Here is a 24,852-nt window from a genome sequence, read left to right as displayed (position 1 = left end):
CAGAAAATGTGAGCTATTGGAAATGGTTAGGTGAAGAGCCTATAATAAATTACACCAGTGAAATACACCCACCATTCACTACAGGAGTCCTTATCTGCTATAGAAGAAACCGACCAGTCCTTTTATTCGTCGGCTAAATACTTATCTATTGTCTACATTTGGACAATCATTAATTACTTTAAGTATGCTGGTCTTGCTGAACAAGTTGTCCAGTCCATGAACGTTTCAAGTTACCACACACTATTGCAGAACATCTATGATATTTGCGTATGCGCGCTCTTGGCTGCGCTCCCGTTGGCGCACGTTGATTGTGTGAGAGGAGAGAGAGAGAGCACCTCTCTGAGCCAAGAGTATAGGGTACGGAGTACAGAGTACAGCGCTGGAGACGAGGACGCTGTTCCCCGTGTCTTTTTGCTGCGGTGGAGAAGAGCCACACACCAAGGACCATCTCAATTTCACACGGAGTGGAGTCAACTTAAATACATATTCATCGTATTATCCAAATTCAATTTTTAATAACTTCGACAATTCTCAATTTTCTGTGTGTGAGCTGCGCCTTCAGTGATCATTCCATTATTTTACCATTCTAATTTAGCTGTGCCAAATGAATCAGAAGAATGGCAATGATGAAGAAAGTTTAAATTGAAAGACATCAACACACACCAAGATTATCTCTAACCATTTACTCAATCAGTTGTTAGTGGTTGAGTGTACATGTCATAGGTATCGCATGGACCAATATTATTTTTGTCACAAAAAAAAAGATACCACCAAAATGGATCCCTTGTTCACTACGACTGATTTGCCATTGCTAAGCAATTTGACCAACGCTTCAGGGCTCAATGGAACTGATCTAGACGGAAACCAGTTTGTACAACCAGTTTGGAGAATTGTTCTATGGGCTTTCGCTTACAGTTGCATGGTTACTGTGTCTCTGGTGGGGAACGTCGTAGTAATATGGATCATTATGGCGCATAAACGAATGAGAACTGTGACCAACTATTTTCTGTTGAACCTGGCGTTTGCAGAGGCGTCTATGTCAGCCTTCAACACCGTTATCAACTTCGTCTATTCCGTCCATAATGAGTGGTACTTCGGGCTGATGTACTGCCGCTTTCACAACTTCTTCCCCGTCGCTGCTGTCTTCGCTAGTATCTACTCTATGACTGCGATAGCGGTGGACAGGTGAGTTCAGTTTTGGGGGGACGTTTCAATGGATATAGGCTAGAATGTTTGCCTATGGTCACAATAAGCAAAGCAGAACAATAATGCAATTGGATCCTGTCACAAATGTATTTGTAATAAATATGTAATATCAATGAAATGAAAATTAAATCTCATTTATTTATAGTCCTTTTACCATCAGCAGATGTCACAGAGTGCTTATACAGAAACCCAACCTAAACCCCCAGAGAGCAAGCAATGCAGATGTATGGCCACAGTGGCAAGGGAAAACTCACTAGAAAGGCAGGAATCTAGGAAGAAACCTAGAGAGGAACCAGACTTTGAGGGGTGGCCAGTCCTCTTCTGGCTGTGTCCGTGGAGATTTTAAGTGTACAGGTTCAAAGCGGCAATCAGCAATTGATAGATCAATTTTTTCCCTTATATATACCCATTGATTCTTGAAGAATATCGCTTACTGTCAAAATATATGTTTGTTTTACTCCGTTATTTGTAAACAATGTAGTTGTAAACAAACATTGTATAGCCTCGAAACATTGTTAAAACTTTACCCTGATGTTGATATCGTCGATGGTCAGTCCTTGAATCCATAGGTCTGTCTATGAATTTAAGAGTGGTTACATTTCTCCAGCCCTATCCCTCAGCTGTTTACCAAAACACTGGCTGGGCGCCCAATTTGTTGTTCTTTGAACTGCAGATTGCCCATTTAAGATCAGAACATTTCTACCAAGGCTACATAGACATGTTATATAGCTAACGTATTCATTCAACTTAATTGGTTCTGGGGTGATGCTGCTGTTGCTGCTCCACCATCAAACCAATCAATCAATAACATGTGTGTGTGTGTGTGTGTGTGTGTGTGTGTGTGTGTGTGTGTGTGTGTGTGTGTGTGTGTGTGTGTGTGTGTGTGTGTGTGTGTGTGTGTGTGTGTGTGTGTGTGTGTGTGTGTGCGTGCATGAGTGTGACCTCACTCTTGTGTTTATATCCAGGCTGTTGTTTTAAGCAGACTCACCCCCACAATGCTATTCATATTAACCTCTGTTGCTGTTAGTGAGATAAAGCCATTCTCATGTGAAAGCTGCTGTCTGATTTCTCCTCTTACCCTCTGACTTGGTACTCCAGAGGTAATAACCTGTAATGCATGCATAGCTCTGCTTTTTTCCCAGCAGAGTCTGCATGTACTTGACCTTTGCATTGTTTTGATATTTAATTACCCTTGAGATGACCTGGAGTAGGGAGAACAGGGAGAGCAGGGAGAACAGGGAGAGCAGGGAGAGCAAGGCGAACAGGCATCATGTGAGGCGCTAAAATACATACTTCAAACAACACATACTGATCTGATTCAACCCCATACTTATCAACGGGTTAAGCTTCTAGTCATCTCTCCACTCATCATTATCTAACCACTCTTATAAACCTGCCTAATGAATCCTGTCTCAAATCAAATCAAATCAAATTTATTTATATAGCCCTTTGTACATCAGCTGAAATCTCAAAGTGCTGTACAGAAACCCAGCCTAAAACCCCAAACAGCAAGCAATGCAGGTGTAGAAGCACGGTGGTTAGGAAAAACTCCCTAGAAAGGCCAAAACCTAGGAAGAAACCTAGAGAGGAACCAGGCTATGTGGGGTGGCCAGTCCTCTTCTGGCTGTGCCAGGTAGAGATTATAACAGAACATGGCCAAGATGTTCAAATGTTCATAAATGACCAGCATGGTCGAATAATAATAAGGTAGAACAGTTGAAACTGGAGCAGCAGCACGGCCAGGTGGACTGGGGACAGCAAGGAGTCATCATGTCAGGTAGTCCTGGGGCATGGTCCTAGGGCTCAGGTCCTCCGAGAGAAAGAAAGAGAATTAGAGAGAGCATATGTGGGGTGGCCAGTCCTCTTCCGGCTGTGCCGGGTGGAGATTATAACAGAACATGGCCAAGATGTTCAAATGTTCATAAATGACCAGCATGGTCGAATAATAATAAGGTAGAACAGTTGAAACTGGAGCAGCAGCATGGCCAGGTGGACTGGGGACAGCAAGGAGTCATCATGTCAGGTAGTCCTGGGGCATGGTCCTAGGGCTCAGGTCCTCCGAGAGAGAGAAGGAGAGAATTAGAGAACGCACACTTAGATTCACACAGGACACCGAATTGGACAGGAGAAGTACTCCAGATATAACAAACTGACCCCAGCCCCCCGACACATAAACTACTGCAGCATAAATACTGGAGGCTGAGACAGGAGGCGTCAGGAGACACTGTGGCCCCATCCGAGGACACCCCCGGACAGGGCCAAACAGGAAGGATATAACACCACCCACTTTGCCAAAGCACAGCCCCCACACCACTAGAGGGATATCTTCAACCACCAACTTACCATCCTGAGACAAAGCTGAGTATAGCCCGCAAAGATCTCCGCCATGGCACAACCCAAGGGGGGGTGCCAACCCAGACAGGATGACCACATCAGTGAATCAACCCACTCAGGTGACGCACCCCTTCCAGGGACGGCATGAGAGAGCCCCAGTAAGCCAGTGACTCAGCCCCTGTAATAGGGTTAGAGGCAGAGAATCCCAGTGGAAAGAGGGGAACCGGCCAGGCAGAGACAGCAAGGGTGGTTCGTTGCTCCAGAGCCTTTCCGTTCACCTTCCCACTCCTGGGCCAGACTACACTCAATCATATGTCTCCTCATGATCACATTCTTTTGACATACTCAATGAGCAGTGATCGTGTATGCAAGATGTAATTGGTAAGGTCTATCATTTTTATTCTACATTTCCAGTAAACAGAGGGAGCGAAATAATCATGGCGCAGAGACTCTAATGTGTAACATATGGAGGAAAAACACCACAAACAACAGGTGTTTATGCCTTCAATTATATAGATCAAATGATGCGTCTTTCCATGTATTCCCCTTGTATAGGAAATGTCTCTCTAATGCCCTATAGAAAAGCAGTAGAGTGTGCTACGTGCCAGGCGATTGTGATGAGCGTCCCCACTTAATTCCCTCTCTCATAGTTCCAGCATCTGCTGCTTTGAGGCATCACCTCCATGTTACTCCCATGCTATGCTGTACACATATTCACAGCAAGGCAGACGCAAAACCAAGCCTGTAGTGACTCTGTCCCCCCCCCCCTCCTCCTCGTGTCAATGTATGTGTGTGTGTTTGTGTGTATGCGTGTGGGGTGACGCTATGTGTATGTGTGTGTGTGTATGTGTGTGTATGTGTGCGTGTGTGTGTGTGTGTGTGTGTGAGAGAGAGATAAAGAGAGAGAGCATGCATGTGTGTGACACTGTGTGTATGCCTGTGTGTGTGTGCTTGGCAGCGTTGTGCTGCTGCAGTGCAGAGCATCTTAATGCAGCCATGCCGTTCTCTCCCAGCTGTGGCAGCAAGACTACTGTGTCTGTTTTCGTTCATTCAATTTTCTCTAATTTCCTCCTGACTCTCAGGGGATGTCACAGCGATTCAGCCAATCTCTGTATATTTCTCTCCTATCTTCATCTGATTGTTTTTTATAAAAAAGCAGAACAAAATTCTGTATTTAGTTGTGAAGGAATAAAAGAGAGAGTTAGAGGGTTGTGAAGAAAGAGATGTATGGAGTATGATGAACCCCCACTGTTGGGGGTCAAACGTATTTAGTCTGGGGTCAACACGGCAGTGCTATATCCAGACCAGACTTTGGCACACCGTCTATTCACTTTGGATTTATTTGCACTGTGTCATGTTATGCCATCATATCCCGTCTCCCACCTTTCACCTATAAGAGAACTGCACACACACAGTCACACACGCCAATACAGAGTTGATAAATAAAGCCTATATTTACTGTAGGTCTACAGCTGATCTGTCCAGAGACACACTCACATAACACACGTGCGCACACACACACACACATACACTTGAAGTCGGAAGTTTACATACACCTTAGCCAAATACATTTAAACTCAGTTTTTCACAATTCCTGACATTTAATCCCAGTAAATGTTCCCTGTCTTAGGTCAGTTAGGATCACCACTATATTTAAAAAAATGTGAAATGTCAGAATAGTAGTAGAGAGAATGATTTATTTCAGCTTTTATTTCATTACATTCCCAGTGGGTCAGATGTTTACATACACTCAATTAGTATTTGGTAGCATTGCCTTTATATTGTTTAATTTGGGTCAAACTTTTCAGGTAGCCTTCCACAAGCTTCCCACAATAAGTTGGGTGAATTTTGGCCCATTCCTCCTGGCAGAGCTGGTGTAACTGAGTCAGGTTTGTAGGTCTCCTTGCTCGCACACGCTTTTTCAGTTTTACCCACAAATGTCCTATAGGAAGGCTAGCATCCCGGAGTCGCCTCTTCACTGTTGACATTGAGACTGGTGTTTTGCAGGTACTATTTAATGAAGCTGCCAGTTGGGGACTTGAAAGGCATCTGTTTCTCAAACTAGACACTCAAATGTACTTGTCCTCTTGCTCAGTTGTGCACTGGGGCCTCCCACTCCTCTTTCTATTCTGGTTAGAGCCAATTTGCGCTGTTCTGTGAAGGGAGTAGTACACAGCGTTGTACGAGATCTTCAGTTTCTTGGCAATTTCTCGCATGGAATAGCCTTCATTTCTCAGAACAAGAATAGACTGACGAGTTTCAGAAAAAAAATATTTGTTTCCAGCTATTTTGAGCCTGTAATCGAACCAATAAATGCTGATGCTGCAGATACTCAACTAGTCTAGAGAAGGACAGTATTATTGCTTCTTTAATCAGAACACCAGTTTTCAGCTGTACTAACATAATTGAAAAAGGGTTTTGCAATGATCAATTAGCCTTTTAAAATGATAAACTTGGATTAGCCATTGGACACAGGAGTGATGGTTGCTGATAATGGGCCTCTGTACGCCTATGTAAATATTCCATTAAAAAAACTGCAGTTTCCAGCTAAAATAGTCATTTACAACATTAACAATGTCTACACTGTATTTCTGATCAATTTTATGTTATTTTAATGTACAAAAAAATGTGCCTTTCTTTCAAAACAAGGACATTTCTAAGTGACCCCAAACTTTTGAACGGTAGTGTATGTGTATTGGATTATAATAATTAAGGATATATTGCTTCAAATCTCTGTCTTCAGTGGTTTAGGTTGTGGGCTGTGGGCTGTGGATAGCATTAGATTTAGGTTGTCTATGGCTGGTGTCCAGTGGGAAGTGCTGACTGCTGGAGCAATGAACGCAGGGTAGGGCACACAAACAAACTCACACACACACAATGCTTGGCAACGTTGGACTGCTGCATATATATATAGTATATGTCTCCGGCTGGAATAGAAATCTTCTCTATCAATCAGCATTACCTCTCTCACCCGTCAGACCTGGGTTCAAATACTATTTGAAATCATTTCAATGACTTTATCTGTGCTTAATTGACCATGCCGCTTAATTGACCACTGTATAGTCCCAATACTGTAAACCCCACCTATTTGGAACCCCAGACAGGCAACAACAAACACTCAATGTATTTGAAAGATTTCAAATAGTAGTCTGCCACCGGGCTCATTTCCTCCCAACTGTTGATGGGGATTTTATGTAATCTTCAGCAAAACAACAGTACCCCCTGAGAGCACAATGAGCTGGGAAATAGATTCCTGATCAAATTTCAGCCTTCAAACCAAAACAATTCAAAACAGAAAAAAACACTGCACGCGGGAAGGTTAAATATTGTGTTGGCACCTCTGTAGAAGGAGCCTATACCTTAAAGATTTATAGAGCAAGAGAGCACCCGGACAGAGCATCTGCCTGTTGTCTTAAGTGGATTATTCCTTATGTATTAAGTGCCTTTGGTGGTTTAGATGTCATTGCTGGATCATTAGACCTGTGACTCTCTCATTCATTTATACCAGGGACAGGCAACTGTGATGGGGGTGTGGGCCACAAAATCTGAACTCATCATGAGGGGCCACTGTTGCAATTCTATACATTTTGCCACAGGGTGGAGAGACATGTTTGCAGTTTTTCATATTATATATGAGTGAGAGTGACTAACAAAATCAATGGGGGCCCCTGGGCGGTAATTCGAAAATTATTACTATGAGTTTAGATAGCTGGCTTGACTAATTTACCAATCTAAAAAATGTTAGCTGACATGGGCTAATTGAGTGACTATCAGCGACAGACATGACAAAAGAAAAACTGCTTATGCAAAACCAAATTTGGAAATTGCACCTTGTGTATTCTACTATTCTAACTCGCAACAGTAAAATGAGACTCCGACTGAATTTTTTTTTTTTTTTGGGGGGGGGGGGGGGGTAAATTTAACCAAGGTTCTTCAAAAGAGGGGCCACGGGCCCCAGTTGCCCATACCTGATTTATACCATCTTCCAGTGGGGTCTGCTATTGCCCAGAGACATTCGCAACAAAGCCAGGTTGAAAACCGAGAAAGTAAGTGAGGTGTAAAACAGGTTTGAAAGAAAGTGAGACAAACAGGGATGCCGCCGACACTCCGGGCAAACAGTAGATCCAGAAAACAGACTGAAGTTCTAGTTTAAAAAATGACAAAAGGATTCTCAAAACCGTGATTCCATGCTCTTGTTGTAAGGTTATACAAAATAAAGAGAAATACAGGGGTTGTGTGTTTGCTGTGTGTTCATGTGAACATACAGTATGTACATCTATGCATTTGTATGCAGGTGGTGAACAGAAAACAGACTGGCATCAGTCACCAGCAGCTAACCCACACTAGCCCTGTAAGCCAGGCCTCTTTATGCTTTTCAAAGAGTGTTGTCAGAAACACAGCTAAACTAAACCCATACCATGGAAAAGCAGCATTGTGAGTATCACTTGAAACAAGATAGGAGATTCCAAGAGCCGTGTGCTCATGGAATGAGCCAGGTATAGCAGATAGTCAAGATGTGACAAATAGTTGTGTTCGACTACAGAGAACGTTTGAAATCAAAGATTATTGGGAGAATGTCCAAATAGAAGATTAAATGGGGCTATTAGGTGGATTAAGATGTTGATTAAATCTGAAAGTTAAAGACATTGAACTCTCAAGTGCTGCTTGACACGATCCTGTCACAGTGTTAGATATCGTTAGGTCAGTAGTCTATTGATGGAATGGGACTTGCTTGGGGTTGCATGCCAAATTGCAACCTATTCCATATAGTGCACTACTTTTGAACAGTCACTGGTCCTATATAGGGAATAGGATGTAATTTGGGAATAGGACTAAAGGGTTATTCCACTAATTAGTGCCTTTGATATTTGGGGTAGAAATAAAAAGGTTGGAACCGGTTCAGGGAACAGAACCGAAAACCGGAAATAACAAAATTATTTGAGGAACAGAACCCAAACTGAAAACAAAAGTGATCCATAGTGTTCTGGAACAGAACGTTGTTTTAAAAGCATGGGAACTGGTTAATAACATTATTTTACGTTCAATGCATTTTTTTCCAGTCCCACAAAAATCACAACAAAGCACCCATGCAAGCCCTCACTGTGTCACTTACAAACTTATTCCAGCGTCTGCCTGCCAGCTGGAAATCTTTTCCAGTGGGTGTGTTTGTGTGTGTAGACTACCTGCCCCTCCCTTCTGAAGCATAGGATACTGTAGACTACTGACTATGTTACAAGCATAAATAAGAAATTAGGGAGAAACCTTTTACTGCAATGGGCTAAATCAGGATCACACAGAGTGTTTCTTGGTAGTCTTAAACAAATCTACTTTGAAACAAAAGTATACACTTCCCACACATGCTTATCGGCTTAAAAAAGACGACACCTGTACCATGTCAAATATATAATTGAAATGTATTGCATTTTGAGTTTGCATCCCAATATTACACTTTATATACATCGAAGAAAGCTGAAATATAACAAATAACATAATGTTGATTAATTATGAAACATATGAATAACATTCCACCCATGAAGCCACTAGGTAATTTGACTGCAGGAAAGGGCTACATAGAGAAGAATGGATTTACTTTTTAAATGATAGTTAAGGATAGGATTTCACATTTCAAATCAAATCAAATTTTATTTGTCACATACACATGGTTAGCAGATGTTAATGCGAGTGTAGCGAAATGCTTGTGCTTCTAGTTCCGACAATGCAGTAATAACCAACACGTAATCTAACTAACAATTCCTAATCTACTGTCTTATACACAGTGTAAGGGGATAAAGAATATGTACATAAGGATATATGAATGAGTGATGGTACAGAGCATCATAGGCAAGATACAGTAGATGGTATCGAGTACAGTATATACATGTGAGATGAGTATGTAAACAAAGTGGCATAGTTAAAGTGGCTAGTGATACATGTATTACATAAGGATGCAGTCGATGATATAGAGTACAGTATATCGTATGCATATGAGATGAATAATGTAGGGTAAGTAACATTATATAAGGTAGCATTGTTTAAAGTGGCTAGTGATATATTTACAACATTTCCCATCAATTCCCATTATTAAAGTGGCTGGAGTTGAGTCAGTGTCAGTGTGTAGGCAGCAGCCACTCAATGTTAGTGGTGGCTGTTTAACAGTCTGATGGCCTTGAGATAGAAGCTGTTTTCAGTCTCTCGGTCCCAGCTTTGATGCACCTGTACTGACCTCGCCTTCTGGATGATAGCGGGGTGAACAGGCAGTGGCTCGGGTGGTAGATGTCCTTGATGATCTTTATGGCCTTCCTGTAACATCGGGTGGTGTAGGTGTCCTGGAGGGCAGGTAGTTTGCCCCCGATGATGCGTTGTGCAGACCTCACTACCCTCTGGAGAGCCTTACGGTTGAGGGCGGAGCAGTTGCCGTACCAGGCGGTGATACAGCCCGACAGGAGGCTCTTGATTGTGCATCTGTAAAGGTTTGTGAGTGTTTTTGGTGATAAGCCACACTGTCTGTGTGGGTGGACCATTTCAGTTTGTACGTGAGTGTGAGGTTAGTTTCCTGACACCACACTCCGAGGGCCCTCACCTCCTCCCTGTAGGCCGTCTCGTCGTTGTTGGTAATCAAGCCTACCACTGTTGTGTCGTCCGCAAACTTGATGATTGAGTTGGAGGCGTGCGTGGCCACGCAGTCGTGGGTGAACAGGGAGTACAGGAGAGGGCTCAGAACGCACCCTTGTGGGGCCCCAGTGTTGAGGATCAGCGGAGAGGAGATGTTGTTACCTACCCTCACCACCTGGGGGCGGCCCGTCAGGAAGTCCAGTACCCAGTTACACAGGGCGGGGTCGAGACCCAGGGTCTCGAGCTTGATGACGAGCTTGGAGGGTACTATGGTGTTGAATGCCGAGCTGTAGTCGATGAACAGCATTCTCACGTAGGTATTCCTCTTGTCCAGATGGGTTAGGGCAATGTGCAGTGTGGTTGAGATTGCATCGTCTGTGGACCTATTTGAGCGGTAAGCAAATTGGAGTGGGTCTAGGGAGTCAGGTAGGGTGGAGGTGATATGGTCCTTGACTAGTCTCTCAAAGCACTTCATGATGACGGAAGTGAGTGCTACGGGGCGGTAGTCGTTTAGCTCAGTTACCTTAGCTTTCTTGGGAACAGGAACGATGGTGGCCCTCTTGAAGCATTTGGGAACAGCAGACTGGTATAGGGATTGATTGAATATGTCCGTAAACACACCAGCCAGCTGGTCTGCGCATGCTCTGAGGGCGCGGCTGGGGATGCCGTCTGGGCCTGCAGCCTTGCGAGGGTTAACACGTTTAAATGTTTTACTCACCTCGGCTGCAGTGAAGGAGAGACCGCATTTTTCCGTTGCAGGCAGTGTCAGTGGCACTGTATTGTCCTCAAAGCGGGCAAAAAAGTTATTTAGTCTGCCTGGGAGCAAGACATCCTGGTCCGTGACTGGGCTGGATTTCTTCCTGTAGTCCGTGATTGACTATAGACCCTGCCACATGCCACTTGTGTCTGAGCCGTTGAATTGGGATTCTACTTTGTCTCTGTACTGACGCTTAGCTTGTTTGATAGCCTTACGGAGGGAATAGCTGCATTGTTTGTATTCAGTCATGTTACCAGACACCTTGCCCTGATTGAAAGCAGTGGTTCGCACTTTCAGTTTCACACGAATGCTGCCATCAATCCAAGGTTTCTGGTTAGGGAATGTTTTAATCGTTGCTATGGGAACGACATCTTCAACGCACGTTCTAATGAACTCGCACACCGAATCAGCGTATTCGTCAATGTTGTTATTTGACGCAATACGAAACATGTCCCAGTCCACGTGATGGAAGCAGTCTTGGAGTGTGGAGTCAGCTTGGTCGGACCAGCGTTGGACAGACCTCAGCGTGGGAGCTTCTTTTTTTAGCTTTTGTCTGTAGGCAGGTATCAGCAAAATGGAGTCGTGGTCAGCTTTTCCGAAAGGGGGGCGGGGCAGGGCCTTATATGCATCGCGGAAGTTAGAGTAACATTTGATTTATTAACTACAAAAAATGTAAGACATTTTTAGTTCTAGAGCCACTCTGCACACACAAGCTTGTCATTCGCTCTGGTCCAACATTAAACCGACTCAGAAGTTCAAAGACATTAAAAGTTCCTCCATAAAAGCCGCTCCTCCGTATGTATACTTCTGTGGGCCTAATTCAGATAATGCTGGTCATAACAAAATGCCCCAGCACGTCAAGGTAAGCTTCCTTCATCCTCTCTCGTTCTCTCACACCCTCAAAATTTCAGATGCATCTCACACCCTACACTGACTGGCAGCACAGTGTTTGTTTTGTCTTTCATTATGATTAAACCATGCAGTTATCGACTTTCTTATACAGATTCAATCGCTTACCCGCTCCACAGCAAGCTGCTCTATCCGCACTGATTGGTGAAGTAAGTTAATTTCGAGCTAAATGTAAAAAAATATATATTTCAGAGTTTTAAAAAGGAACAGAAAGGAATGATATAAACCGTTACTTTTTTGATTGTTTGAACCAGTTCAGGATGTTATTGTTTTGGTCGGAACAGTGGAACGGAATTTAAAAAATAATGGTTCTGTTCAGAATGAAACATGGAAAATAATTAAGTTCCAACCCCTGGAAGAAATTGTGGACAAATATTGAATTTTAAAAGCATGTTATATTAAATTAAGTGCCCTTTAACATAGACCACATGGACAATTATATAAATCTGATTTTTCACATGAATAAAGACTTGCTCAAATTAATTTGTGGAGTGGTTGAAAAAAATAGTTTTAATGACTCCAACCTAAGTGTATGTAAACTTCTGACTTCAACTGTATGTACACTTAGGTTGGAGTCATTAAAACTTGTTTTTCAACCACTCCACAAATGTCTTGTTAACAAGCTATAGTTTGGTCAAGTCGGTTAGGACATCAACTTTGTGCGTGACACAAGTCATTTTTCCAACAATTGTTTACAGACAGATTATTTCACTTATAATTAACTGTATCACAATTCCAGTGGGTCAGAAATGTACATACACTAAGTTCACTGTGCTTTTAAACAGCTTGTAAAATTCCAGAAAATGATGTCATGGCTTTAGAAGCTTCTGATAGGCTAATTGACATAAGTTGAGTCATATGGAGATGTTCCCGTGGATGTATTTCAAGGCCTACATTCAAACTCGGTGCCTCTGCTTGACCTCAGAAAGAAATGTAGACCTCCATAAGTCTGGTTCATCCTTGGGAGCAATTTCCAAACGACTGAAGGCACCACATTCATCTTTACAAGCAATAGTACGCAAGTATAAACACCATTGCACCACGCACCCGTCATACCGCTCAGGAAGGAGACACGTTGTCTCCTAGAGTTGAATGTACTTTGGTGCGAAAAGTGCCAATCAATCCCAGAACAACAGCAATGGACCTTGTGAAGATGCTGGAGGAAACAGGTACAAAGTATCTATATCCACAGTAAAGCGAGTCCTGTATCGACATAACCTGAAAGGCCGCTCAGCAAGGAAGAAGCCACTGCTCCAAAACCGCCATAAAAAAAAGCCAGACTGTACTGTTTGCCACTGCACATGGGGACAAAGATCGTACCTTTTGGAGAAATGTCCTCTGGTCTGATGAAACAAAAATGGAACTGTTTGGCCATAATGACCATCGTTATGTTTGGAGGAAAAAGGGAGAGGTTTGCAAGCCATCCCAACCGTGAAGCATGGAGGTGGCAGCATCATGTTGTGGCGCTGCTTTGCTGCAGGAGGGACTGGTGCACTTCACAAAATAGATGGCATATTGAGGAAGGCAAATTATGTGGATATATTGAAGCAACATCCCAAGACATCAGTCAGGAAGTTAAAGCTTGATCGCAAATGGGTCTTCCAAATGGACAATGACCCCAAGCATACTTCCAACGTTGTGGCAAAATGGCTTAAGGACAACAAAGTCAAGGTATTGGAGTGGCCGTCACAAAGCCCTGACCTAAATCCTATGTGTGGGCAGAACTGAAAAAGCATGTGCGAGCAAGGAGACCTACAAACCTGACTCAGTTACATCAGCTCTGTCATGAGGAATGGGTCAAAATTCACCCAACTTTTGTGGGAAGCTTGTGGAAGTCTACCTGAAACGTTTGACCCAAGTTAAACAATTTAAAGGCAATGCTATAAAAATAGTAATTGAGTGAATGTAAACTTCTGACCCACTGGGAATGTGATGCAAGATACAAAAGCTGAAAAAAATAATTCTCTCTACTATTATTCTGACATTTCACATTCTTAAAATAAAATGGTGATCCTAACTGACCTAAGACAGGGAACATTTACTAGGATTAAATTTCAGGAATTGTGAAAAACTGAGTTTAAATGGTTTTGGCTAAGGTGCATGTAAAATTCTGACTTCAACTGTATTACAGTATATAATGTATTATTCGACATTAGTGTTACAATAGACTCATAGGAATGGGTCATTGTTTACAAGTTGCAAGCTATCCCCTAAAGCCATCCCGAATACCACATATTTTCCGTCTTCTTCTGAGTCTGGCAGCATAACACATTTCAACGGAAAAATACATTCAAAGTGCTCAAAAAACTCTTGCTACATTGAAACATTGAAGGTTCCTCAAATAACCCATTAACTAACCAAAGTTTCAAATATAAACCCATTGATTGCAATGGTTCCTTGTGGAACTCCAGTGTTTCTTGAGGATCTCCAGGGTTCCTCGAGTCACCCTTAATTCTAAGAAGATGAGGATAAGCTTTTACTCTTTCAAAGGCATACGGTCTATGACTCAAACTAAATTGAGACAGGGGAGGATTGCAACATGCACATTGATTGATATAGACCCTGATGCTCAGAGGGGAAGAATAAAACATTTGTGTTTTAGTTTGATCAATAATGTCAATTTGTGTGTGTGTGTGTGTGTGTGTGTGTGTGTGTGTGTGTGTGTGTGTGTGTGTGTGTGTGTGTGTGTGTGTGTGTGTGTGTGTGTGTGTGTGTGTGTGTGTGTGTGTGTGTGTGTGTGTGTGTGTGTGTGTGTGTGTGCGTGCAGAGGTGGAAAAAATACTCAATTGTCATAATTGAATAATAGTAAAGATACCTTAATCTAAAATGACTCAAGTAAAAGTGAGAGTAACCCAGTAAAATAGTACTAGAGTAAAAGTCTAAAAGTAAGTACAGTGGTGGAAAAAGTATTCAATTGTCATACTTGAGTAAAAGTAAAAAGTAAAAGTAAATGCTATACTTCAAATTCCTTATATTTAACAAGCCAGATGGCACAATTTCCTTTTTTATAACTTTTTTTGACAGCCAGGGGCAACTCCAGCACAAACATAATTTACAAAGGAAGAATTTATGTTTATTGAGTTCACAAGATCAGAGGCAGTAGGGATGACCAGGGGTGTTCTCTTGGTACGTGTGTGAATTGGACCTTTTTCCTGTACTGCTAAGCATTCACATTTTAACTTGTACTTTTGCGTGTCAGGGAAATTGTATGGAGTAAAAAGTACATTATTTTCTTTAGAAATGTAGTCAAGTGAAAGTAAAAATATTCAAAAATATAAATAGTAATGTAAAGTACAGATACCGCGAAAAAAAATGCTTAAATAGTACTTTAAGGTATTTTTAAAGAAGTACTTTACACCACTGTGTGTGTGTATGTGTGTAGATCTTCACCTTGTATCTTCCTGAACATGTGTTTGACCCTCCTTTCTCTCCTCTTTTCCTAGGTACATGGCCATCATCCACCCCTTGCAGCAGCGTATGTCGTCCACAGAGACCAAGGTGATCGTGGGAGTGATCTGGGTGCTGGCTCTGCTCCTGGCCTTCCCTCAGTACTACTACTCAGTGACAGAAGAGCTGCCTGGACGAATCATCTGCTACATCGAGTGGCCCGAATACTCTGGCTTCGACTACAGAATTATGTGAGTTTCCTTTATAAGTGTGTGTATGTGTGAGAGAGAGAAAAAGAGAGAGAGAGAGAGAGAGAGAGAGAGAGTGTGTTTGTGTGCGTGGGCATTTCCACTAATCACTAAACTAAACACTCCTGATTACTTTGAATGGAGAACAAATGCATGAGGGTCATTGGTATACACTAGCCAGTAAATAAAAGCAGCATGGAACAAAAATCCTTTGTTTCTTTTCTGTTTCTCGATGAAAGAAAAAAACAAACACCAAAAGCTTTTTATCAAGTACACCTGTGCAGGGAAAATATCACTTCAGATGTAAACAGTAGAAGACATGACTATACAGTTTACTCTTCTCTCACTATTTATTAAAGCCGATGTAACGTTTACCATTCCCGCACTGCTTATTAAAGCAGCAGTTTGACTCTGTTTTAAATACAGTGCTAATGATGGCTGTTATCGAAAGCAGCGGAGAGTTAAGGCCCCCCTGTGTCGACTTCTGCATGTCTTCAGCAGAGCATATACAAGATAGACCAAGACATTCTGCTGTTTACTATTCTGTTGCCTAACAGATCAAATATTTTATTTACCTTCACTATCGATTCCAAATTCCTCGAATTGTGTCTCCACTCAAGAGCAGCTTGGGTTAAACATAAAAAGCTCAATTCCATTATCTTCTAGCTGTCCAAACACAGGGCAGATTTCATATTATCCTCTTAGCTCCATCCATCGAAAGCAATAAACAAACTGAAAGGACTGAGAGCACATCCCAAATGGCACCCTTTTCCCTTTATAGTCTACTACCTTTGACTAGGGCCCATATAGCTCTGGTCGAAAGTCGTGGACCATAAAGGGAATGCCATTTGAGACGCAGACTCGACTGAGAGTGCATGCAGACTACATACCCTGTGTCTAACCTTAACAAAACATTGTTGGAAGGGAACAGAGTATTATTTATTGGTGTGATTGCGAAGCCAGTAGACACATTCTGAGCTGCAGTATCAGGTGAATATGGGTAGCCAGATATTGAACAGATTATTATTTGTATTGTAGGGGGCAACTTTGGCAATTTAGATGTTATTGCTGAATCATTGGATCTGAGCCTCTCACATTCATTCTTCCATTCGCCCTGCTCTCAACTCTCATCTTTCACACTGTTTTGCTGTGCTTCACAGTTGAACATGAAGCAGGAAAGTGACACCATCAGACACGTGTCTGACTGAGTGATATTCTGCCCAACCTTTCCTCTACATTGCTTCCTTCCTTACGTTACCAAAATAGAACGGAAAGATTACGGTTGTCATACCCCGATTCAGAGGGTTGGGTTAAATGAGGAAGACACATTTCAGTTGAATGCGTTCAGCTGTACTCACTAGGTATCCCCTTTCCCTTTTCCAATGAACAATACAATTATAGCCGTGAAGTGCTTTATATATATAAGGAGTTAATATTAGCACTTCACACCTATAATATTAGCACTTCACACCTATAATTGTATGCTGTATTTGATTTGTACGGTGGGGAATAGAATAGCAAGTCTGTCACCGGGGCCGCTTCCCAACGCTCTCCTTGGTTCTCTTCACCCCATAATGTACGGAAAACTAAAAGCTGTGAAGCAGTGGAGTCTCCTCAGAATAGGAAGGGGAGGCCCATCCTCCTCAGTGAATTTCATACAAATAAAAATTGTGAAATATTAAAAGTTATCCTTATTAGATAAAAGTATGCTGAATATATTTACATCACCATATCATTGATTAAAACACTGTTTTGCAATGAAGGTCTACAGCAGCCTCAACAGCACTCTATAGCGTAGCACCATGGTGTAGCCTGAGGATAGCTAGTTTCCCTCCTCCTCTGGGTACGTTGATTTCAATAGAAAAATTAAGAGACTTATGGTTCTCACCCCCTTCCATAGACTTACACAGTAATTATGTCAACTTTCAGAGGACATCCTCCGAGCTCTTGCAGTATTCACTGACATTTTGTCAATCAAATCAGATGATCAGAGAATGAATATAGTACTGAAAGCATAAGCTACAGCTAGCTAGCACTGCAGTGGATAACATGTGGTGAGGAAGTGACTCAGAGAAAGTAAATAGTTTTGAACAATTCGATTTCTTTAAAAATGAAGGAGAAGCAAGAGAGAGAGCGAGAGAAAGAGAGAGAGAGAGATATTTCGTAGCATTTATTTTTTCACTTTCAGTTTCATTAAACTAGCGAATGCAAATTGCTAGTTTAGCCTACTCAAACACCCGGCTCAAACAGAGAGGGATGCTATGTTAGCTAGCTGGCTATGCCTATCCAACACTGGAACTCTTCCAAGTCAAGGTAAGCTTTTGGTTTTCCCGGGTCCCGCCGGTATAACTGCTAAACTGCTTGCTGACTGTACTGCGTGATTGTAGCGGGTTTACTAATGTATTAGTTCTAGTAGTTATGTTGACTATGACGTTATATGGTAATATGCTAATATGTTGACAATTATATAGGCTGTGTGTAGCAGTTAGTGGTTATGATATGAAGGTTTGGCTTGGAAAGTTTTTTTTGCCTGTTCACAGACAGATAATGTGTTGTGCACTGAAGTCCACAAGCGAAGGGGAAAAGTTAGAGGAGGAGAGCGAGTAGATGCGAGAAGGAATTATACAACGAGTAAAATTATCATGCTGTTTGTATGTGGCTGCTATTAAAGTGAACTGTGTTTGCGTGTGATAAGAGGTGTGTTAATTCCGCCGATTCTGTTTAAAAACCTTTCTAAAACGTAAGCAAACGGAATAAAACGGGGATAAACATACCTGAATTTGTCCAATGGAACCTCTTGTTTGCAACTGTTAATAATAATTAACTGACTAATAATTAAAGCCTAGATAAGCTAGATCCAGGCAAGAGTGTGCAAGGCGGTATTGAATGTGTCACTGTCTGTCACCTTGATTACTAAAAATGTTCTTTTGACCTGTGCATCTACGTTGTAAACGTTCATTCATAGGCTAGGTTGTAGCAACTCATGATGGCTATAGGGAACATTTGAGTATCATGTACTAGCCTAAACCCATCGATGTAACATTGAGCTGGGTGAATGGAATTTGAATGACAGTCATCCAATATAATGTAATAGAAATAAGGCCATGCTCATAACAAAAATGAATCGTCCTCCTTAATTGTAAACGTCACTGCTGTGAAAATGTATTACAGTGTGTGTGTGTGTGTGTGTGTGTGTGTGTGTGTGTGTGTGTGTGTGTGTGTGTGTGTGTGTGTGTGTGTGTGTGTGTGTGTGTGTGTGTGTGTGTGTGTGTGTGTGTGTGTGTGTGTGTGTGTAAATGCCATGAAGGTGTATGGCAGCTTCAGCTGGAGGTTGAAATCCTCTGATGGCCACACTGTAGAGAGTACGAGATAGAGAGAGTGACACAGAGAGAGACCTGAGACCTGGAGATTCAAGGGATGATTCTAGCACGCGTAAGGCACATTTACTCTTAACAGTGGGAAAGTGCTCCCCACCCCTGTGGCCCTTAATGTATTTGTTTGACTGCAGTCGTTACCTTCCGACATCCAGTGAGCTGATAAACGCACAGCCTCCAGCTCTGATCTGATCAACAGCAGCCCCTCTGCTCTCAGCACATCAACACCACAGCATTTTAGGGTTTCTCTCTTTGTCTCCAAATGCCATTGTCATTCAGTCTGGCTGTCCAGGCTCCCACCCTTCCACATTGTGACCATTTGTCATGAATAGCACGATGGCAATTAGAATGTTCATGTAGGAATCGCTGTGGCACTTATTACTTTTTCAATGAAACTGTAATCACTGACACATGAGGGCTAAGTGAGCGGTGCTTTGGTGTGGTTGTAATTCAGCCAGCCCGTCCGCTGCTGTAATTGACACATTTGATTATGGCTGACCCTCCAGTCCAAGCAATGTGTGGGATGGTGTGAGTGTGTGGTTGTGTGTGTGTATGCTGCCCCTCTGCCACCGTCGCTATGGCCCCCTCTCAGTGAGCAGGAATCAGGGAGTAAGGCCACGGGAAGGGTATAAATAGCAACGTCACAAACTTACCGAAGATTAAGTTTCCAACAGTATGATCACACACTCAGACAAGTACGCTGGAACTTCACACACGCCCGTGTGCGGGTTTGAGCACAGCCGCACACACAGCTGGGCACAGACCTTTTCTATACACACACTAATATACAGAGAGCGATAGACACACAGTTACACCCTCTCCCACCCTCACACATACACAGATAGTTAGACACACAGTGACCCCCCACACACACACACACATAGAGAGAGAGAGAGAGAGAGAGAGAGAGAGAGAGAGAGAGAGAGAGAGAGAAAGAGAGGGTGAGTAATAGAGAAAGAGAAAAAGACACACACAAAGTGACACACACAGACCATCCTGAGCAGGCACACCCCGTTCTCTCTGTTCCCCTCGTCCCTTAAATTGGGTACCTAAAGAGCTTGTCTTTGACCTATGCCAGTAAACCAGCAGCATTGTGCAGGGTGTCATGTTACCTCAGCCACTACATTAATCTCCCTCTGCAGACGCCCAGGCTTCATTCTCTTCTCCCAGCAATGTCAAAAGAACAGCAACAGTGGCCCACACATGGCGCAACAGAACACAGACAAACGTTGAGATCCAGTCTAGAGCTTGGCTGGACAGTCAGGCAGGAAGAGAAGACAGACAAATAATGAGCAGCAAGTACTGTACATGGTGAATATTTTCTGGATGGGCTATTGGACCTTGATGTGCTGGGTGTAACTGTAAACTGTAAAGTTGATGTATCATTCCTCCCAGTGTGACTTTATTTGGCAGGATGTTTATTGATAACTGTGTTGTGACAGTTAGGTGACAGACACTCACTTCTCTTGTCTGCTAGCCCAGCGAGCAGGAGGCAGGGGGCAGGAGGCTTAAGGAAGACGAGAGGATGGGGGGAGAGAGAGGAGATGAGACGGGAGGAGGAGAGGAGAAGATGGGAGAGGAGAGGCAGGATGCAAGCAGCCACCGGGCTCATTACGTATTCCGGGGAAGTTTGCTCAAGGCCGCACTGATTTTTGTAAATTGCCTTATACCCACAACAGGCATCCCTGGAAGTACTGACAGTTCTTTAGACAGACAATAGTTTTTAAAATCAAATTTAAATTTTTCTACAAACACCCACCAAACTGTGCGTGTGTGTGTGAGTGTGAGTGTGAGTGTGAGTGTGAGTGTGAGTGTGAGTGTGTGTGTGTGTGTGTGTGTGTGTGTGTGTGTGTGTGTGTGTGTGTGTGTGTGTGTGTGAGTGTGTGTGTGTGCGTGCGCATGTGTGTTTAAGCATCTTCATTTGTAGGATCTTAATTTGATCACCTTGTTGCAGGAGAACTTCTGAAGTTTCAAATTTCCACTTTGAAATCTCAGACTTAATTTTCCCTTATGAAATATGTATCAACCCCTACAATGATGTCCAATAATTACAATCCACATAATAATTCACATTTCCTGTGTCTGCAGGATTATTTTTCTTGCTGTAGCAAGCTGGCTAAAAGATCTTACATCTGTTCACTTCCAGGTAGAACCCAGGTAGAACCCTTTTGGGATCCATGTCGAAAGGGTTCTACATCAGTGGAGGCTGCTGAGGGGAGGACTGCTCATAATAAATGCTGGAATGGAGCAAATGGAATGGCATCGAACACATGGTAACCATGTGTTTAATACCATTCCATTTATTTCGCTCCAACCATTATCACGAGTCCATCCTTCCCAATTAAGGTGCCACCAACCTCCTGTGTCCAACATTGAACCAAAAAGGGTTCTACCTGGAACCAAAATCGTTCTACTTGGAACCAAAAATGGTTCTTCAAAGTGTTGTCCAATTGGGACAGCTGAAGAAACCTTTTAGGTTGTAAATAGCACCTTTTTTCTACTAGTGTATGTGTGTAACTGTACGTGTTTGCCAGTTTGTGTGCATGCATTTGTGTGTGTTTCTCTGTGTATGTCTATGGCATGTCTGTGTGTCAATGCATGTGTCTGTCTGGCGAGTGTGTCTGCATGAGTGCGTCGACGACATATGATATCCTCAGCTGCTTGTGATGGGTGTTGCAAAATACTAAAATGCTGTCTGACTCACAGTCTCCAAGTGAAGTGACCCTGATAAGGACCTGCAAACAGTCAGATCCTCAGCCTGCCAAACCAAAACACACTGACAAGCCCTGCTACCTTTTGAAATATTCCCCTGAAGAAAATAGTTATCCTAGTGACAACAACAACCCTGAAAACTGTCAGAGAAATTCAACACATGCTTTGCTGACAGAGTCATAGGGAGGTAAGAATGGAAAAGCTGGCCTGATATACACATTCTTTCTATGTGTCCGTATTTGGAAGTTCCTCAGATTGCGTCGCAAATGGCACCCTATTCCCTATGTAGTGCACCATATAGGGAATAGGGTGCGATTTGAGAATTCTTTCAGGTTGAGAGAGAGGGATGAAAATATGGCACTGTTGTTATTGGTTTCTCTGTTGTTACAAATACACTGAACAAAGATATAAACGCAACATGCAACAATTTCAAAGATTTTACTGAACTACAGTTCATATAATAAAATCAGTCAATTGGAATAAATTCATTAGGCCCTAATCTATGGATCAGTGCAGCATGCATAGAGTCTCCTTCGCATAAGGTTGATCAGGCTGTTGATTGTGGCCTGTGGAATGTTGTTCCACTCCTCTTTAATGGCTGTGCGAAGTTGCTGGATATTGGTGGGAAATGGGTGACATGTCTGGTGAGTTTTCAGGCCATGGAAGAACTAGGACCTTTTCAACTTCCAGGAATTGTGTACAGATCCTGTGCTCCGTAGCTTATGCCTGCCCATACCATAACCCCACTGCCACCATGGGGCACTTTGTTCACAACGTTGACATCAGCAAACTGCTCACCCACACAACGCCATACACGCTATCTGCTCTGTACAGTGGAAATCGAAGTTGTTTACAATGCCGAACTGCAGTCAGGTGAAGACCCTGGTGAGGACGACAAGCACGTAGATGAGTTTCTCTGAGACGGTTTCTGCAACAATGATTTGGTTGTGCAAACCCACAGTTTCATCACTAACAGGGAAGCAAACAAATGTGTTCACAGAATTTGAGCGAAATAAGCTTTTTGTGCATATGGACAATTTCAGGGATCTTTTATTTCAGCTCATGAAACATGGGACCAACAATTTAAATGTTGCTTTTATATTTCTCTTTACTATAAAACAAGACTTTATCTGAAGAAGTACTGCCTACCTGTTCTCCAAAGACAGTGCAGTATGAAGATAAGCAGAAAACGGCTTCTCCGGCTTCTACAATAGAAATCCCCAATCACACTTGTAGGCGATGTCATGGTGTCATTGGCTTGCTAAGCTCATGTGCAGAAACACATCTTCGGGTCTAACGGTTGTCTCGCGCCGAAATGTGTGTGGTCAGGCCATCAAATCAAAGGCACTTCTTCGATATAAAGTTGTTTTTGACTAAAATAACATCAGTTTATCTCTTTAACAAGGTTGTTTACTAAAGACATTTGTTCGAACCAAGAAAATGAACAAGTAAGGAAGATTGTTTAACTTCTCTCATATACTTCTCAAACCCTGCCCTGGTCTGCTTGGTCTGTTTCACACGTGTTACCAGCAGTCTTGCGATGTTGCTCCTCTGTTTTCTCCTTTGAATTTAATTCATTTCCCTCCTCCTATCATATTATTTACAAAAAGCAAGTATTAGGGAGCTGTGACCGTTAATTTCACACATCTCAGACAAAAAAGTCAGTGGAAGTCTGTACAGGAGTCCACCCAATACCAATTTGCTGCCTGTACTCTATCATGCAGTTCCCAAACATTTCATTGTAATAATCACTGGCAACAGACTGTGAATGCCATTAAAATGATATTTCAGGATGTTGGCAGTGCCCTTTATCTACTTCCCCAGAGTCAGATAAATTCGTGGATACCATTTTTATGTCTCTCTCTGAAGAAGTTGCTATGTTGCGTTAGCGCAATTGCTAACTATTGTTGTTCCTGTAGACTTCCAGTCAATGAGATAATGCTAGTGAGCATTGATTTGCGAAACTACCTATAACTTCCTTCGTACTGGACACAGAGACAAAAAAAAATGGTGTCCACGAGTTTATCAGAATCTAGGGAAGTTGTCACGATCGTCGTATGAAGCGGACCAATGCGCAGCATGGTATGAATGCATTTCTTTTATTGAATGACGAAAAACACAACGTAAACTGAATAAGCTAACAAAACAACAAACGAAGGTAACTGCTAATGAAACATAGTGCTAACATGCAACTAGACATAGACAATCACCCACAACCCACAATGATAAAACAGGCTATCTACATATGGTTCCCAATCAGAGACAACGACTAACACCTGCCTCTGATTGAGAACCATATCAGGCCAAACACAGAAAAAGACAAACTAGACATGCAACGTAAAATGCCCACCCGGCTCACGTCCTGACCAACACTAAAACAAGGAAAACACAAAAGAACTATGGTCAGAATGTGACAGAAGTAGATAAACGGCTTCACTGACACAATTCAGAAGTATACCTTGAACATTGGATTCCTCAGCAAACACAAACAGATGCTTTCCACAGTCGTCTTACCTTTTATATCCAAAAAACTAAAGCATTGCATGCATCCCTAGAGAACAAAAAGGTACAACAGAGCTTTTGGGGAGGAAAACCATTGATGCAAAAAAAAAGATAAGCCTTCAAGTCAATTGGTTGAATTGCAGCTGCTCTCTCTTTGGGCTCATTTCTTATGCCTTGTGTACTGTGTATGCCAGGTTTGATCCTCTGGTGCACCTGCATTTTGCTCAGTAGGCCAGTATGAGGGCCTGAAGGCTGGTGTTGTGTCTCTGTCCTCCTGGGCGTTCTATCTGATTATAATAATTGTTCGAATTTTCCTTGTTTAAAAATAAATAAAACACACAGACTTCCATGGAAGTCTCTGGGGAGGAGAGACCGACTACTGTGTCTGATAACCAAGCCATTAACTCATATTAACTGAATCGGAGCTGTCTTAATTTGTTATTTATTATTGGAAAGTTAATTATGGGGGGAGTTGGTTCCTTTGCCATGTAAATATAGAAAAATGTTCTCAGAATAGTTGTATTGGACATGTTTGCTCGATAAGGAGGCCCTTATTCATGCCCTGTTACTGTTGCACCTGTCGTAAAGATACGGATAAGACCTGATAAGTATCCCATTCGAACCCACACACCTACCTGATCCCTTTTTTTTGACTCTATGTCATCATTCACTGATGTCCTCCCTGTCTCCACTTTTCTTCCAGCTCCCTGTTGTTTACAAGTAACATCCAAAATAGAGGAAACATCAACATAAAGTGTATTAATATGGCATTGGGCCATCATGACCCAGAACAGCTTCAATGCACCTTGGC

The 24,852-nt window shown here is 42.4% G+C and overlaps 1 protein-coding gene across 1 annotated transcript in view; it reads left to right on the top strand.

The window, feature by feature from the left end:
- The first annotated feature begins 398 nt into the window (after positions 1 to 398).
- The window catches only part of LOC135543803 (substance-P receptor-like), a 40,269-nt gene continuing 15,815 nt past the window's right edge, over positions 399 to 24,852 (top strand). The window contains exons 1-2 of the mRNA XM_064971140.1: positions 399 to 1,185; positions 15,262 to 15,456. Coding sequence (XP_064827212.1) covers positions 731 to 1,185; positions 15,262 to 15,456 — 650 coding nt within the window. The 5' untranslated portion in view covers positions 399 to 730. The remainder of the gene's footprint in view (positions 1,186 to 15,261; positions 15,457 to 24,852) is intronic.

Source organism: Oncorhynchus masou, chromosome 1 (assembly GCF_036934945.1).
Source record: "Oncorhynchus masou masou isolate Uvic2021 chromosome 1, UVic_Omas_1.1, whole genome shotgun sequence".
Lineage (NCBI taxonomy): Eukaryota > Metazoa > Chordata > Actinopteri > Salmoniformes > Salmonidae > Oncorhynchus > Oncorhynchus masou.
The sequence above is the reverse complement of the archived record's forward strand: the minus strand, read 5'-3'. Positions and strand labels throughout refer to the sequence as shown.